Source organism: Theobroma cacao, chromosome 1, assembly GCF_053813885.1.
Source record: "Theobroma cacao isolate CCN51 chromosome 1, ASM5381388v1, whole genome shotgun sequence".
NCBI lineage: Eukaryota > Viridiplantae > Streptophyta > Magnoliopsida > Malvales > Malvaceae > Theobroma > Theobroma cacao.
In genome coordinates, this window is record NC_142639.1 from 20729980 (window position 1) to 20749133 (window position 19154).

General features: G+C 34.5%; 1 protein-coding gene across 2 annotated transcripts; it reads right to left on the reverse strand.

Annotated features, from left to right (window-relative positions):
- Positions 1-352: 352 nt before the first annotated feature.
- On the reverse strand, positions 353-15755 carry LOC18612892 (RING/U-box superfamily protein). 2 transcript variants are annotated; one of them, XR_001926190.2, is made up of 16 exons: positions 15530-15755; positions 14575-14725; positions 11778-11875; positions 11086-11147; positions 10894-10985; positions 10688-10811; positions 6861-6947; positions 6025-6148; positions 5574-5681; positions 4452-4552; positions 3767-3832; positions 3592-3679; positions 1744-1804; positions 949-988; positions 795-858; positions 353-670 (listed from the first exon to the last, which is right to left on the reverse strand). XR_001926190.2 is itself a non-coding variant. In XM_018113876.2 (15 exons), the coding sequence occupies exons 1-15, from the start codon at positions 15612-15614 to the stop codon at positions 539-541; spliced, it is 1443 nt and encodes a 480-aa protein (XP_017969365.2). In that variant the 5' UTR covers positions 15615-15753; the 3' UTR covers positions 353-538. The 2 variants fall into 2 exon arrangements, 1 of the variants encoding a protein (XP_017969365.2); XM_018113876.2 differs by lacking the exon at positions 949-988 and having other exon boundaries at positions 15530-15753.
- Positions 15756-19154: the final 3399 nt, after the last annotated feature.

Consider the following 19154-nt stretch of genomic DNA (forward strand, 5'->3'; position numbering starts at 1 on the left):
CAAACGGACCTTTTCTGAAGCCGAAGAAAGAAGTCCCCTATACACGATCCTAAATGCAATTGACCCCACCAAAAATAACCCAAAATCTCTTCTAAATCAGCCACATGTCAATAAAAGATGCTAGAAACGTGATCACAAGTTCTCCTGGGGCTTCACTTCAAGTATGTTATAGATTAAGTGTAGATATGCACGCTTGCACCTCAACTCACTACCATAAAATAGGATTTTGATTACCTCATTTTCTTACAATAAAGGCATCATAAAAGATGCCCCACACGTAACGCCGACAGCCAATTATTATCTGATGATTAGAACAAAATTGAACAGGGGGCATATACCGAAATGCTTCAGACACGAAGAAGAAGCTCTCTTTTGTACCCTTAATTCACATTAGAGCATCCAAAATATCAATGATTTAACAGCAGAAGCATGTTTTTGGAGCAAAATAGGGAGGGGGAATTAAGTACCATTTTTACCTTCTTTCCAAGGTCTACCATCATAAATAACTGTTAATTGCTATTATGTACATAAAATCATCCTAAACATTAGCACCCCTAGTTGGCCGACATACATGGTTCCTTTTGCGTGCGTGTTCTTCATTATGGTGCTGTGTCCGACAAGCATATCCATACCAACAATCTTCCCTTTGCAATGCATCAGGGGGTAGAAGCTATAATGTCACATGGGCAGGGTAAGTAAAATGGAATTGAAAAAGAAATACTAACCAATCAGAATCACATCTAATAAACAACTTGATCATATAATGCATAACTATGAAACTTGGAAAATCTTACATATTTGGGAATTGAAATCCGGAACCAATACAACAAAAACGAGACCAACTTTTCATAACAAGTGCTGCAATCAAAAAGGGCAACTAGAATTAAACATGTCACCATTTTGATTCAAATCTTCTATAAAGAGAGTAAACTAAACCCATGGGCATACCTCAATGTCTTTTGTAAGGGGCATGCCTTGCAAAATTATTCTGACGGAGAACTGATGTTCTTCAGATTTTTAATACATATTGAACTTTCAAAAAAACAAAAACTAAACCTATGGGATAAGGTTGTGTGTAGCATAACCTTATTTGCTTTTTACCACTACAAAATTGTATTTATAATAATACTGTACCTTTTTTGTAGGGTTAACTGATTACATTTTCAAATCCAAACCAATAACAAAAATTTTAAAAAGATAGATCCTATATTTAACCATATCCTCATCAATTATGGACAAAGATAAAATTTTTATCTTGCAGACACCATACATATGGCAGAATTATATCATCTAATCCTGTCTCCCCCTAACTGAATCATATCATCTCTATCATCCTCCATGCTAAATGCACTCAAAGATTGTAATGTAAAGGCAACTAGTATGCTGCCAATGGTTCCTATTTCTCTATTAGTCAAGAATATAGTTATTCAATACACTTGCAACAACCTCCACCTACTCTAAACCTAAAAGGGCAATGCCAATGGCCATTTGAACTATTTTGGCACATCATTCCCTCAGACATGGATAAGAACAAATGTTTCAACATGGCACATTTGCTAGGGGAAAAGATCATAAGGGACAAAAGAATTTATTAGTAACCACCAATTATTGAAAAGGAAGCAGGCAAAAATATCAGACCAATAGATACTACAGACAAACCCTACAATTGGTTTGGGCTTCTTATTAGGTAACTGGAAATAGGAGGGCTGGGAGGTACAAGCTTCAAACAAAGACAAAAACTACCTGCAAACATGTGTTGCTGCAGTTATCCTCTCAGCATGATTGAGTGGCATCCTTGTTCGGTCTGCAAAACATGTGAAACTACCTTCAGAAAACTACCCTCACAGACAAAATTAGAGAAGTTTATTAAATTGGAAAATCTATCATGTTGCAAGTGAAATCAAAAGAAAATCAACATCAATCATAGAAGAAAAGTATGGAAATTGAGATCAATTGGCTTTTGAGTGCTATGCATGGTTGTCAATACCGTAATGGTAGGGTTGTTACTGGACAGTACATCTGAATTCAAAGAAAATGATAAATTATGAACTTAATTTTGTTTAAAAAATTCACCACTAGTGACGGTTTGTGTCAGACATATCAGCTTATTTGAGTAAATTTGAGGAAAAATGGTGCTTCACTCAGTATGCAGTCAAAGAAGGCAGCCCTTTTTCTCTTAGTAATTTGTATCAAATATATCGAAGAAGAGTTAGAAAACCGATGTTCTACAGAATCCCAAATGATCTAAGAAAAGACTGTCATAAATTCTTCTCTTCCAGGTTTTTCCATCTCATAGAAGGCATTTCTTTCCCTATCCATGTGCGAGCCATAATAGATGTCTCACAACTACAAATGTTCAAGCTTCAGTAGTGACTATATCAATAGTTATCAACAATTTCAAAGACGGGAGGTCTTTTAAGTAGAATGTAGAGTATCTAAGTTGGCTTTGAACTTTGCACTGAAGTTAGAGAAGAGAGCAGAAAAACAAACAGGGCCAAAGAGACAAGCGGTGTTGCGATGGAATGTATTCATTTCTATTAGGTAGCCAACTAGTTGATATTAAGAAATCTTAGAACATTACTAGTTGGTATTAAGAAATCTAAAAACATTCTTTTATAGAATAATTAATTTTGTAAATTTAAATCACCCATTATGGATATTTTTACTTTTTCTTTCTTTTTAATTTTTATAGCAGGATTTTAAATGTTGTTAATATTCAAATTTTCTTCTTGTGGTTCTTATTTATGTATAAAGTGCATATATAGATATGTTATTGAAATATAAACTTTAAATCGATTATGAATCTGCAATGATAAATTGAAATACATATTAAAAGAAACAGAAACACGCCAAACAAAAAAAGAGAAACAGAAACACTTACCACTATGGTACTGATAACCTTGGTGCTATGTGCAATGAACTACAAGGAAATTCTCTACTAAAGCATCCATCAGAGATAAATTGAACAAGAACACATTTCATTCACAGAGGGCACAAGCTTAGATGCACCATCAAAAAAAAAAAAAAAAGGAACAAGAAACTCTAAATTATGACATGGACCACTAAGGGCACCTAGATGGATAGTCTTCCGATCTTTCCTCATAATGTTAAAGCTGTTGGACAAGGAATCTTTAGATGACATGAAACCTGCCCTAATACAGTTTAAGCAGAGGTTCAAGGAATCCATTATTTAGAATGTCAGTGGAACACAGCTGTAAAAAGGTATTCATCATATAGATAATCTTAACCACAGCTTAAAAATATTACTTCGGTTAAGGGTAGCTGTTAACCAGGTCACATATTATTCCTAATAGAAATTGTGGAAAAAATGGATACTGTGTAAGAAAGGTTGACTTACTAAAAGATGAAAAACAAGATGGTGAACCAATACAAGATATGTTACCCAGACCTGGGTGTTAGTATCAAACATGGGTATGTTAAAGGCATGTGCTGTGCATTCAATTTTTCCCAAGTTGCAATCCCATTCCCCAACTTTGAAATGACTCCAATATGGGAAAAAAGAAGAGTTGAAACATGGAATATAAAAGTACCCAAATTCGAAGCACAAAAAATGTTAAAATATCAACATACCAATTTCCCTATTGTTTAGCTTTCTAATCCATTCTGCAACAACTTCCTGCAAGGTTCTCCCTGTCTGTCTAATACACCTCTCTGTGATCTATGCAAAAAGAAGTGCATCAAATCATAACTATACTAGTGGTGCAGTAGAATAGTGGAATATAATATGTTAAAGAGACTACCATACATCTTGTTCATGTCTATTCATTTCATGAGCCAAGAAAGGAATCCCAGTGATAGTGTGCTCTGAAATCTGTAAACCATATGAATCAGTAAAAATCATAAATTTTGTATGTCAAAACATTGGCACCCACAATAAAATGACAGAAATATGATATTGGGCAAGTCTTGCAGACACAGATAAAGAGAAACTTTTCAAGCAATAATAATGCAACAATTATAACAGGGCTTTTAAGAACTAAAGCATAACACTCAAGAACCAGAAGTCTGCTGAAGAATACATTTATTTGTATGGAAAGAAAAGTATTATAACTAAGAGAGAGAGAAAGAGAGAGAGAGAGATTATAGAAAATGAGGAGTGACGGTCAATTTCATAGAACTCCTCTTTTGAAAAGGGAAGGGGGTACTGTTGAAACAAAAATGTTGTAACACTTTGCTTTGAATAACAGAAATGCTTGTGCTGGAATATATGAAACCTCTTTTTATTTCCAAAGAATGTCAAATCTGAAAGTAACACAGAACAGCAAGGCAGGCTTGCTTGTGCTAGAGGCATGCTTTAGACATGTGCAACATTAGTCATCTGTAAATAAACACCACATGCCAAGAGAACAAAGACAACAGTGACACATACTTTGTCCACAATTAATAGACATGGAGGTCAGGTCAATGGGTTTTCAATGAGCAGAATATACCGGTCTAAAAATCTCATTATTGCACACAGGATAAAAGTCACTTCTGGTAACCATTTGAGCATGCCAATATGCACCACAAAATGTTCTATCACATCCCATACCTGCAAGAGTGAACTGAAAATTCTTACAAGATGTAAGAGGTTTATGCTGGAACTTCAAGAGACATTCCCATGAGGCTCTGACCAGGAATTACAAATGTCAATGTAAGCGTACTCCACTCACTGAGGTAGTCCGTCAATATTTTAGGTTTGGTGCATTACGTTTCCTTTCAGAAATTATAAATTGGTTTTCTTGAGAAATTCATGTAAAATAGTTTTTGAGTTACAATAGATACATTGTTGATTTTGTTGGATTTGGAATTTGGTAGAGATGAAGAATTGGAGGTGAGACCAAGAGAAATATGAACATTCATGACAAAAGAAACAAATTGGATGAAAATTGATAAAAAAAAAAGAAGAGAAAATAATTTTTCTGCTAATAAATTATAACAAATCAAACCATGTCAAGTTGTCAACAACTCTACTTGCTCAAAGGTAATAGAGTTATCAATTTTCCTTTATTACCATAATTTTTTGATGTACTTGGACACAATTTAGACAAATCAAAATTCAAGGATCTAGTCGAACATATAATAACAGTATAGGGACTAAATTGATACAAAAATAAAATAATTAAGTAGTAACTTGAACAAGGAACTACAAGCAAGTAACATACTCGGTGTCTAGTACTAAGAAGGATAGGAAAGAGGGGTAGGGAGTGATAGGAAGGCATTCCACACAAGCACCCAAAAACACTCCCCGAGGTAGAACAAGGAGGGAAAAAGAGAGATATAATAGAAATTAGAGGGAAAATCCAGGATAGACAAAATAAACTAGAGGGACGGAGGAAATTGGAGGGAAACAGAAGAATCGGGGAGGGAAAACCAGAATGAATCAATAGAGGGAGACAAGTTCAATACTCAAAATCTCAAATATTCACAATCGAAACCTCCTAGAAACCGAAATAACATAGGTACATATAAACCCTAGACCCTAACAAAAAAAATAACAGAATTACTAAATAAAGTCTTTAGGTCAAGTATCTGCTTTCCATGCTCTATCACTCCTGCACACCAATACTTACAGTGTTGTAGTTCACTCATATCAGCTCTAGAAGGCATCATTCCACCACAAACTTGACATTGTAAATGAATGGTGTGCTGGTTGCATTGAAACCCACCAATTTCAGAGCCTAAAATTTGCAAGTTAACCAGTTAGATTAAACAAGGAAATGCCAGAAATTAGAAACATAAAGCAAGAATTAGACAGAAACACCAATCAAGAGCTAAGTTCATTATTTACAGCAAGTCATAAAAAGTAAGAAACACTAATTAAAGGAGGAAAAAAAGAGAGAGCATGATGTTGATGTTATTTTTCGCTTTTAATATTGGCATCTAATGGTGCAATGCAACAATAGAACTATTAAAGACTGAGAAACAAAAGAAGGGCATATGCATAGTATAAAAGGGAAAATAAAAGAAAGAAATCAAGAATATGATTTCCAAAGACAAGTCCTAATGTAAAACTTATCTCACCACACTGAGGGCATTGAGGCCCTGCATCATCGCTTTCCTGACTATCATATTCTTCATTGTCAAGCACCTCATCCAAAAACGCCTGAGCCCTTTTCCTTTGGATACCTCTTCCGGACCTAATGACCTAGCATAGTAAGAAGTACAAAGAATAAGAGACAAAACAGGAGAGAAAAATCATAGACAGATTAGATTATAGCTAAATAATTCATGCAGGTTTGCCAGAGAAACCAAGATATCATGCAAATAAAAAGAACGAAGCATCTTTCTAAGCTGAATGTTGTAAGAAGCAATTACTGGGGACCTCAACACTGGTGGATGATATCAGAGAATTATTAATGTATATCCCAACAAAGATACATTATGGTGCTTATAGCATTTTTAATTATTATCCAAGGATAGTCTTGAAGGCATTGCTTACTGCTTTCCCAACTAAAATAAGGACTTTATAAGGTGATGTGGGTACAAACTAATCACTGGTTTACCAACGTGAAGAGGTTGCCATTGTTGCTCTATTTTCAGCTGAAAGAACTCCCTGAAGTCCAGCAAACAATTATATACCAAAACTACATTTTGGGTTGTATACGGCATCTAAAATTGGAAAATCTTTACTCTTGTTCTTACACAACAATGTGAAAGCTACGTTACAAGGATTGGGGTGTTAGCAATAGGTTAAGATGCAAACAATATTATAGGCATGTGGATTATTAAATGTCATATTTGCCTAATCCCAGCACTTACTACTCGAGGGTATATAGCATTCTCAGTGACATCATCATACAAATAAACAACATAGAAATTACAAAAGACAGACAATGACACTCAGTGCAACTACTCACAAGGTTTGATCTTATAGTTGCATAAGAGTCTATAAGTGCAACTTCTTCATTTGAACGTCTCAGTGAAGGATCCGCTCGCAGGATGTCCTGGACAGAACAAACAAGCAGTTGATTAGATAAAAACGAAACAATACAAACAATATTACATCCTACTCTAGGAAAATAACACAAGTTTAAACCATTAAAGTGCTCATAAATGCAAAAAGATAAGAACATGATGTGTGAATGAGACCTCTGATCATTACAAAATAGGTCCAAAGAAGTATCCACTAGCAGCTCTAAAGCGCACTAAGCATTCTGGTAACATGAGGAAACTGTCATGCTACATCTAGAGATGGCAAAAGGGTGGGCTTGAGTGGGTTCTGACCAAGGTATCTTTGAGTTCAGATAGTTCCAGATTCAATTCATCTCAGGTCTGATTCTTTTGAGCTTCGGCTTCTTTTCGGTTTAGGTTTTCTCAGGTTCAGGTCATCCCTGTTCAGGCAGTTTGTGTCCTAAGATTTAAAAAAAAAAAATGCCGCCCAAATAACTCAGCTTCTTTTAGTTTCAGTTTTTCTTCTTTTTTTTTTTATTCAAAGGAAACAAATTAGTCTTTCTTATTCTTTTAATTTCCTATATTAATTTTACCAAACTCCATTAGCTTTGTGGGAATATTTCTAGTAGATCATTAATTTTAATGAAAATTCAATTTTATGAGTAGAAAGTAAAATTAATTGTTATTACATTTTTGTCTTTGGTCATTTCACATTTTATATAAGATCATCTGATAGACTCAGGTCCTTCCAAGTTATGACTTCAAGCCATTTTGGTTCAAATCATTTGCAATTTGAGTCATTAAGTTCAAGCTATTTTGGATTTGGATACTTTCGAGTTTAGGCTCATTGACTATTTTTTCAGTCAATCTGAGTTGGGTCTGGTTGGATTCAGTCAAGTTTTCGTGTTTGGTCAACTTAGGCCACCTATAAATACATCTACTGGGAGAGAAAGCATGCACCAAGAGATTTTGAGATAGGTGGTGGAAGAGAATAAGTGAGGCAAGCATCATAGTTCATACCTCACTGTTTGTGACAGGAATAATTAGTGCATCCATTACAAACTCTTCCTAATGGCATTATGCATTTGATTAATTAGGGATAATGAAGTCTAATTATTCAAGGTTGTCACCATGGTAGTGGAGAAGTCAAAAGGATTCTAGTCAACTAAATGGCAAAGCTCCAAGCCTTAAAAGTTAATTACGTTGTTTTGATAGTTTTTAAATTAGGGTATTAAAGAGTGCAGAGAAGCAGCAATAAGAGCTAAATAAAGCAAAAAGTCAATGCTTAGAGGTCAAGTTAGGAGATTTTTCATCAATAGGAGATAGTAACTCTTTCCCATTAGACATCTTGAAATGCTTAGATTGCTTAGCAATGGTGTTTTGGAAAGACAACAGCTCATCTTCAACAATAATGAAAAAAAAACTTGAGACAACAATAGGGTAAAAGTACACAAATTGATAGACTGACCAGAAAAAACAATTAAAGAGTTGGGTTTGAATGATAGTGCGTGCATCCCCTTGCTCAAAGAGCTGGGTCTGGATCCTTCAGGTCATTCGCAAAGATTTAAGAGAAAAGAAAAATGATGTTCAACAATTATGCAATGTTTGATGCTGAATGGATAGTATGATAATGAAACACCTAATCCTAGGAACAGAAAAAAGGATGAAGTGTGACTACATATTTCATAGTTTACAAATGTTGATAACAAGGGATTGGCATGCCTATTGGTGTTGTCAGTAAGTGCTAGAATGTCCTTGGCCAAGCTCACATCAGGCCTACCAAGACTACCTAGCCTGACCCAAGCCACTTGTTTACATATTATTTTATTGTTAAAATAATAAAACATTGATGTATATTAATTTTTAATTATTTTATTATATTTTATGATTAAACTTAAATAAAAATATTATTTATTAATAAAATAATCTACTCCGGTCTAGTCGACCCAAGCTTGGGTCTAAAAATCTATGCCTGAGCCCAACAAGATACATGCCAAGCCTATGAGCTTCCACGGGTAGTCTGGCCCTTGGACATCTTTAGCAAATGCCTAATGGCACTACTGCCAGCAGCTGGATGAGGCCATTGGCAAGGCAATTTGGCACTGCCAATGATTAGATCTAGCCATGGACTTTATTTTTTATGAACTTGAAATAGCTATTACATTGGAGGTGTCAAAATGGCTTTTTCAAGTTCATCATAGCATAGCTCATTCCAATAAATAACTGGGCCAAACTCTAAAATTGAAGCAAATGGAGAAATAGCCATTCCACCTAGAATAGACCTATTGCACTTGGTAAATTGCATGGATGGTCCTCGAACTTCTAAGTTGATAACATTTTAATTGTTTTATATTGGTCCAATGGAATGCTCAACCTTACTAAAATTGAAAGTTATTAGAATGTAGTCCTTCCGTCTATTTGGTTTGTCAAAACTGTAGAGGTTACATCTAAGCACGACACTGCTATTTATATTTGCTATATTTTCTTTCCTTTATCCTTTTTATTTTTCCTCTTTCTTGCCTTCCCACACTCCCAACCCACCAGCAAGGAATGTGATGCCATAAAAGGATGTGTTGTGTGCAAGGGCCATTTTTGGTGCCACCAGTACATTAAGGCTAGATCCAGCCTTTATAACTAATCAATGTGCGTTGGGCCAACTATGGCCTTAGTAAGTGCCCATTGAGTCACTTCATATTTGGCCCTTTCTTGCACTGATCAATGCATTAAGGCAAACTATTGCCCTACCAGACATAGATCGACACACATAGGGCCAACTTCACCCCAACTTTGTGCCAATCAGTGCACTACAATAGGATTCAAGCACAATAGGGTCAGATTTGACCGTATCCATTCCATATGGCTCACAATGGCGCATTCTAGCCCCAAGGAGACAAACCAGCGCTAGTCAAGCCAAATCTAGCGCCACCAAGTTAGATTCCCCTCATCCCAGCTTCCCCCCCCCCCCCCCCCCCCGCCCAAAACGGCACATTTGTTCAGATCTAACCATACCAATGCAAAAAAAGAAGGAAAAAGATGAAGAAAGGAGAAAACAATAAAGGAAAAAAAGAAAAGGAGAGGAAGAAAAGAAAATAGAAAAAATTATGAAATTTTTATCTTTAATTAATCATTTTTTTTAAACCCTTTTCCACTCTAGTGGTCCTACATAGAACAACTTATTCCACTTGCATGTCATTCTATCAATCTTGACAGGTCAAATTGACAGAAAGACGACTGATAACCATTAATAGGGTTGAGGATTAAAACTTAATAATTTAATGATTAAGGACCAAAATGTAACCACAATAGAAGATTAGGGACCGTCCATGCTATTTACCCCTATTTCACCCACACATGCGTGTTCTCAAGGTTGAAACCAAGACATTTTCTACACTATTCTGTGGTTTTGGTTCAAGCAAAAACTAAGCCCATTGGTGTTTATTCTATTCGCCATGCAAAAGTAAACTACAACTTTTTATTCTTTTAATTTTCTCCCAATCTCAATGTCACTAGCATTTGCTCGATTACCAATAATTAAAAAATAATGAACCGGAAAAGTAGCCAAGCACATCCATAGGAAGTTATAAGTAATGTTCACATTACTAACTCCTTACTCATATTACAGTACCTATGATCTATTTTGGCAATCTGAATTCTGAAGTTGCATCACCATGGCATTTCTTCAGTTATCAGAATTTTGGAATATCTGATAAAGGGTACTAATATTACGGGATGATTCAAGCCAAAATACCTCAAATAATAAAAATAGAAAAGAAGAGGCAATTCAACATCCTACCTCCTCAATATTCCGCAGAAAATGGTTTCTTCCAGCAAATTGTACAACAGCTCTACATTGGGGGCACAGCACACTTGAATGTTTCTTCTGTGACCTCTTTAACCACTCTGAGAAGCATCCATTGCTAAATACAATAGAAGGAAGCTAGAATCAAAATCAATTATGGCAATGTATTTTACTATATAAGTAATACATAAATTACAAACCAGAAGTTATGAAGGCAAGGAGCAATAGTGACAACATCATGCCATATATTCAAGCAGATGCTGCATTTTGCATGCTCAACATCTACACAGATCTGAAAAACACCAAATACCAAAACATATATGCCATAAGCATACCGAAGAATGCAACAGTGAACATGAGAGAAAAATATTACATGATTAATGTTTATTCACCTTCAATTGCCTTTTGCAGGTTTCTGGACCAGGCATTAGTTTAAATTTGTAGCTCAAATATCCTAGAAACAACAAGAGAAAAACATGACATAATCCCACCAGCACGTTATATCATTTAAAATAAAACTACTATTATTTAATGTAACTTCAAGTATTTCTTTGCCCAGCAGATTACTTCATTAAGTATACAGAACTACTCATCAGATTTCTTATAAAACCGTAGCCTAAGGGCCTAACTCAACCCAACCATTCCCTTTACTACAAGGGGATATTGCATAGGGGAAGTAGCTTCTAAGCTGGAGGACATCAGTTATATGCTCCCACTGCAAAAGTTAAACTGAATTACTTCACATTTTGTGAGGAGGGACGAGCCCTTGAGCCATGAGAAAAATGGCTGCCTCCCTCCCAGTCCACAATGTCCTTAAATTAAAGCATACTAAACTCTAAAATTCCTTTTCATTTGAAAAAGCAGAAATCAGAAAACAAACTCAACACTTCGCGGTCTAGGCATCATATTTATCAGCAATTTTAATCTATAATACACAGTTTGCATAAACTACTATTAAAATCAACAATATTAAAAAAAAAAAAGAATTAATGAGTGATCTATACAACGATTTAGCTGGTTGAATTTAAACAGTCAAAAAAAGTCAGTTAAGAAAACAAAACCATCAGATCAAACTAAAGCTTACCCTCTCTATTAGGACCCAGAACTATTTCAGTTCCACATTTTATTTCAACAACATCTTCTCTTTGGACAACAGCATCATCAACAAGCATATCATTTGAACTGCAGTAGGAGAAAAGAGAAATAGGTAAAAATAAATACCTGTATCCAGTAGTAATTGGAGAAATAGAACACAAAATTTACAGGTTAAATGGGATAATTACTATCATGAATGATGAGTACATCACCAGTCAAATTAAAATTTCGCACCAGTTATGTCCATTCATCAATTTGAAAATTATAAAAAAAAATCAGTTTTTATAGGAATTACAATTAAGTTTAACAAAGGGATCCAACTGGGATCCTCTTGAAGGAATCCCACAAAAAAACAAATATTATCTTGCAATGCACGTTTTTATACGATAAGCAAGATTATGGACAAGCATAAGAGGTCAAGAAATATCATACTGTCTGTCAATAAACAAGATGAGTACTACGAGGGACATATTTACTCAGATATTGACAATTAATTAAAACATTATTATCCACAAGGAAATCCATTCTCCAGAAACTTTACATAAAGAAGATTTCAAATTGTATACAACAAGAATAAACATATTAACTTCATATGAGATGATTACAACGGGACATACCATAATAGGTAATATGGATACTTTATGAGAAAGGATATACAAGGGATCTAGCAACTAATTAAGGATAACATGGTTTAAACTTTAAAATACAGATTACCACTTAAAAAGACTTCTAATATATTGTTTAAGAATAATTAAGGCAAACTACAAATCTCGTCCATTCAATTAGCAAGGCCAAACTTCATGTTTTATTATTGTACATTCAAGACTTTAAAATTAGAGATAAGGTATCACAGCCATAACTTTAAAATTCTGTGTCCTAGGAATTACATTTTATATTAAGCTATCTCTTTCCAAAATTAAATGCTTCTGAAGAACACTGTACCCAACTCATCCATTGGATGTTATAAATAAGACATAGTACGTCTATTACAATGTAAAATAAGCATATAAACATGTTTGTGTCTCAAAGTATCCTCAATGCAAGGCATATTTTAATGGGAAGTTCTACTTTTTCATCAAAAGGAATCAGAAAGATTATATCTCAAAATAATATAGAAATACCCACACCAAGCCCAAGAAATTGTCTGGTCTAGGATGCAGATATATGAGGCTAGGAATAGTATAATTCAGCAGAAGTATCATCTTCAAGAAAGGACATATTTGCCAGCAACAGAAGTTACAGTTTCCTAAACATTTATTTAGTCAACTTAGATTCATAACATTCTGGCAAAAAAGAGAAGGCAAAAGCTCCTCTTCTCATTACTGAACAATGAAATAGCAGCCAAAGACAGTCCTGGCCTTCCACAAGGACAAAATTTTGTTTCCTTCTTGATGTAAGTATCAAAATAGCCACGGGAACAACAAACCGGTCTTCTGGGGTTATCTGTGACTTCCTAGACAATTAATATAGAAATCAAATATTCAAAGAACAAGTAGCTGCATTCCATGTTTATCAGACTCGGATGTCAATGCTGGTCATGTGCATATGTCTTAACACAGATGCAGTCAATTTTTTACTTACATTTGAAGTGTCATACCCCATATCTATACCCACTTTGTGGTATCAAATGCGTCTAACAAGGGTAGTACTTAGAGCAACACGGATTACATAGGAAGATTCAGGTTTAAATGCTTTATTGGACTTCAAAACAACCTTACCTGTTGATGCATTATAAAATGATTACTACATCACTAATCTTTGTGTAGTTATCTCATCCAACACTACAGAAACCCAAAGATAGAAGAAAAGATGTAGGCAGGGTTTGGGAAGTCCGCAGAACACAATATTTTGCTAATTACACAAAGCCTGGAAAACCTAGAAATTGATGGACTTAAGTTCTTATGTGTACAGCACTTAATCAAGCTTTAAAATTTGTAAGACAGGAAAAACCCTTCAAATTTATAAGAAAACCAGTTTTTATTTGGCATAAGTTATAGAGGATTGCATGGGAACTTGCTTAGACAAGCACTCATTTATTATCATGATATATTTTGTAGTTTCAAGTAGTTATTTTGCTAATTATAACCTAAAGTTTTTTTACTACTTCCTTGCTAAGGACACTTGAGGATGATTACTCTCATTTGTAGCACTCTAACACTAAGTAAAGATACAATAACTTTAATGATAATGAGGAGTACTTCTTTAGTTGTCACCCACTCAAAATTAGCCTTATTAGAACCCCCATATAAAGAAATGCAATCTTTCATTTTAAGAAGGATGTTTTCAGCTGTATTTCTCTAGAGCGTGGCAAGATGCCATCTTACATGTGGTGACTCGAGAATATCCCAATTGTTCTTTGAAGTTTTATTACTATTGATACCGTTTGTTCATACTTCTCTGTATATGTAACTATTGTGCTGCATCATATAGACTTTGAAAGGTTCGGAAATCGATAGTCTCCAGAAATACTTGCACTGAAAAATGTGGCAAATGCAAAGGCAGATAGAATTATGACATTGATCTATACATTATCACACACTATTCTACAGGAGTTTGGTTGCAGTTGTGCAAACCCATTTTCCTCTCTTGATTATTGTAAGACCAACATTAGAGATTAGAACAGGTAACTTGATTGAGTCACACACATTATTCATGATTTATAAAGAATGTTTTTACTAAATCTAGTTACTTTACTGAACTTTTTATTTTACATTATCAATAGATATTTAAAGAATTGCTACCAAACAAATAAATCCACAGATAGGCTAGTCATCAATTGCAAATACCTTTTATTTTTCATCATTGCTGTTAACAGATCCGGATTCCTTGTTATTCTGCACCATTCATGCTTCTCTTGAGAAGAGGACGTGACCTGTGAACTTACTATCATCTCATTTGAACATATCTCAACATCTGAAAGTTGTGCATCTAATGGTACTGCAACAAATAAAAGTTGATGAATATCCTAGCCCTTAATGGTAAAAAGTCACCAAAAATTTCATATCATAAGACAAAAGCATTTTCACGTCAAAATCCAGCATTTGATTCTTTGAGAACTCATATCAGAATCATCCTACTCATACCAATATTAGTAACAATAGTAGTTTAATAATGTCCAGCAATGATACAATCATAGCATGTATCATTGCAAGCAGTCAAGCATTCAAGGTAATGATGATGTAAAATGAACTAGATAACGAAATTGTTCAAATAGTCAAAGCAAAGAAGAGCCAAGTGCTGCCCTAAATTTATGCACTGCTTATGCAATATGAAGAAGATATCTAACTTCACTAACAAATAGATATTCCAGAGATATGGAAGATAAAATTCCTGTTTCCACAGTAAAATTATACTCATTTAAAACACGACCCTCAAATTGTTTAATCAACAAAAATTTAATAATTTCAAGATTGAAACAGCATGCAGCCAACATGTGGAGAGTTGGACAAATTCCAATTCGGGCTGTGCCAGAAATGAACGTTTCACATTTCAGCAAAGATATGCCCTTGGTATACGTGCAGGTATTGAAAAACAAAATCCGACGAAGAATTCCCAATTCAATTTAAACACACAGATGATACATAAAAACAAGCATAACTGGAAAATACAATGCAAAAGATACGCATAACAAAGTTTAGAATGAAAGAACATAACAGAATTTTTGTTGAGTACAGATTAATTGAGTAAATGACAGAAGAAATAAAAGGAAGGAAAGGAAAAATGGGAAATTGGGGGAGGTACCAAGCTTAGCCCAGAAGTGGGAGGTGGGTTTTGAAGTAGAGGATTCCCCAACTTCAGCCGTGGATGAGCTTGTTACCATATCCATGGAGCCTGGCCTGGGGTATTAGGCTTACCAGAGAAAGAAAATCTACACCCTTTGTATTTATACTTTGGTTTTGGGAGGGCGAAGCTTGCTGCGGAAGACTGAAGAGGGACGCAAAGGTCCCACTTAGTATTTTAAGCCTGGTCAAGTTTGGAATCTGATATGTAATATATAATATAAGTTAGTACATTAGTGTTAATTGTTGAGTTTGGTTTCAAGAGTGAAACGACACCGACTCGGTGATAAATTTATTAAAGAACCAACTCAAGTCATAGCAAAAATATAAAATGAAATATATTAAATATAATTTTATCTTTTTCTAAATTAAAATATAATTCAAATTACAATAATTTTAACCTTCAAAAGGTTTTCAGAATATGACACCTGACATTGTAAATCGGTTGATGAATGGAGAGTATTACAGGATTTTAAAGAAGAGGCTGGTGCGCTTTGGTAATTTGGACAAAGATGTATTTCGAGTTTTGTAGATACTGTCTAAGGGTGTTTTGGGGTTTTACTCTCTATACAAGGGTCTTTGTGGGTTTCCGTTTGCAATTCTTTCTCGAATGTTCTTCTCTTTCGTTGTCTTTATGGGTTTTCATCCATGTGTCTGGATTCCTTGTATTTTGGTGGCTTTTCTGTTTGTTCTCTACATTTTTAGTCTTTGGATTTTTTGTCGGTTGTTCTATGGATTAATGTTTTAGGTTTTCTTGCTTCTTTGGTTCTTGAAATGGTTGGGATATTGAGACATTTTCTATCTGTTGTTTGTGTTTTGGGTTCTTTGGATTTCTGGGATTCTTCTATGCATCGGTGCTTTGGGTTCTTTGGTTTCTTTGGTTCTTGACAAGGTTGGGGTTTCGAGGTTCTTTCATGTGGCTATGATTTGGATTCCTTGGATTTTTTTGGGTTTTCCTGCATGTTCTTTGCGTTTTGAGTTGTGTTGGCTTTTTTTTTTTTCATTTTTGTGGGTTTTCTAGGTTATTTGGTTTTGGTCTTTTTCTTGTATGCCTGTTTCATTTGGCTTTAGATTAGTATAATTCAAGATTGATCGGCGCAGCATTTTTTTTTTTTAGTTTATGTTTCTCTTTTATCTATTGTCCGTGTTTTGGGTTCTTTGGTTTTTTGTGGATTCTTCTATGCATGGGCTTTTTGGCCTTTTTGGTTCTTGACACGATTAGGGTTTTGAGGCTATTTTCACGTGGCTATGATTTGGATTTTATTAGAATTGTTAGCTTAATGAATCAAGTAACAAGAATATTCAAGAGATGCGTGAATTGAATTTTAAAAGTTTTTTAAAAAAATGGAGTATGAACCAATGTAATCAACTATGGAAAAATTCTAGTAGACTATGATTATATTTTTTCTTAATAAGACCTTTTCAAAAACTATTTAATCAAATATATAGTCAATTATGGAAGCTTGATAGTCGACCCTAGATCAAAATTTGTTTTGGAAGCTTGTAAGAAGAATTCCAAAGAGAATTATGATGAATGTTCAAATCTTGAAAAAGTTTACTTTATTAAGTATGGACAAATGATCACTTTTAAAAAAAATTTAAAATATTTTTCAAATATAAATTAAGTATAATACAAGAAAAATATTTTCAAGAATAACTAAGAAGTTTTAACGGCCTTCTTTCCGATCGTTATTGACGTCTAAGATTTGAGGGAGAATTTGTCAAAATCCTAAACAAACTTTAGTTGAAATTCTTGTTAACTAAATCGAACATTTTAATACGTATATTAAAATACTAGGATTTCCTTATAACGTTTCGCCTTGTGGTGACTATTAAAAATTCTATTGAATTATGTAAAATACGATTATTTACTTAAACCGATTAAGAGCTTTAATCAAAATTCGGCAATTAGATAACAATATCCAATTCTAGCAAGCTTCAAGATACATTCAAACATCACATTTTAAATCCATTACACAACCTCGAAGTTTCTCAGCAATACAATTCTAATAAACTAATAATTTTTATAATTTTGACCGTTCTACACAATATGACCTTTATGTAGCGGAGCAACTTGGAGTGGAAATCTAAGAGATGCCATTACCTATGTCATAATGAGTCAAAATGTGCTGAGGCAATACACGCGAGCTGATCATTTATCTGCAAAAAAAGGAAGATAAGGGGGTGAGTCTCATAGACTTAGTGATCATCGGTTTCTTGAGCAGGGTGTAGATGGGAAACAAGCTAGAGATAGAAAATTTGAATATTAAAAACATAAGAATATATATATATAAACAATTTTAACTCAAATGGAACATTTGTGCCTTACATATAAACCCAAGAATAGTGATGCAAAATAACCATTTCAAGTAATGTATTAAAACCAGTGCAAGTGAAAGACTTTTACTGTCGAAATCATTTAATATCCTTTACTTAAAATGGAACCAACATAAGCACGCACGCTCCCGTAAAATCAAGCATTGTCAATGCTTATACACAAGCTTATAAATGATTTCATCCTTGAAGTATTAAACGCAAAATCATCGTATAATTAAAGGAGTTGCGAAAAAACCTGTATTTCTCATCATGTGAAAGATTCGTGTTTGAAAACCAAAGAGATATCACTCTCGAATAGGTTACCGTAATAATCAACTCGTGGACCTGCTTCCACTTAATAACATCCGATAGGCCCCCCTCCACCGGATTCCCACAGCAATAGCAATCTTGACGATGTTGGCCAACATCAGAGAAATCATATGGTCGCATCCACGTATATCAACTTGTACCTTAGCCACGTATATCAACCTATGGCCCTGCCACGTATATGTATCACAGACTGTGGCCTAGCCATGTCTAACAGTCCGTCAGTGACCCAAAGGTTCTTTAGTTAAAGCTCACTTGTGCACAAGGGTCACATTATCCTGATGTGACAATCGACCTGCTCTCGAATCTCTTGGTTTGACAAAACCATTTATAACTGAATTGGGTTTTCAAAAGCTTATTTTAAATCTATTTCCAAAATACCAATCACGGTGACGTTATAAATCTGTTTGTAAGAATTCATGATGTAAAACCCTTGCATGAGGTTGAAATATTAAATTCAAGCATGGTGAGCATAAAGTTTATTCATGAATGCACATCACAAAAACAAGTAAGGCATGTTTTGACATAAATCGTGGTAAAGAGCTTGTTTTGCAGTTTCTAAAACCTTTTACATATATAGCTTTTATATATACCAAAATGTTTCTAAAAAACATAGCATTCACAAGTGCCTAGCACTCTACCAACTCATTCTATCCATAATTCTAGTACAATCCGATTGCAAATCCATTTAAAAATCACCTACCGAAGCTAACAACTCATGCTATCCACAATTGCATTTAAAGAAAACCGGCAACGTTTATTATATGTATGTCAATATATAGTTTATGGAACTTTTGAAATAGACACCCCCTACTCACCTCACAATGGCAAGATGCTACTTCGCCATTGATTCGGGTGCATCTCTTGCTAATTTTACTTGTCGGTCACCCGTCACCTCCTGTGGTGCACCACCACAGTAATTATTCTCTAATTGTCAATTTACT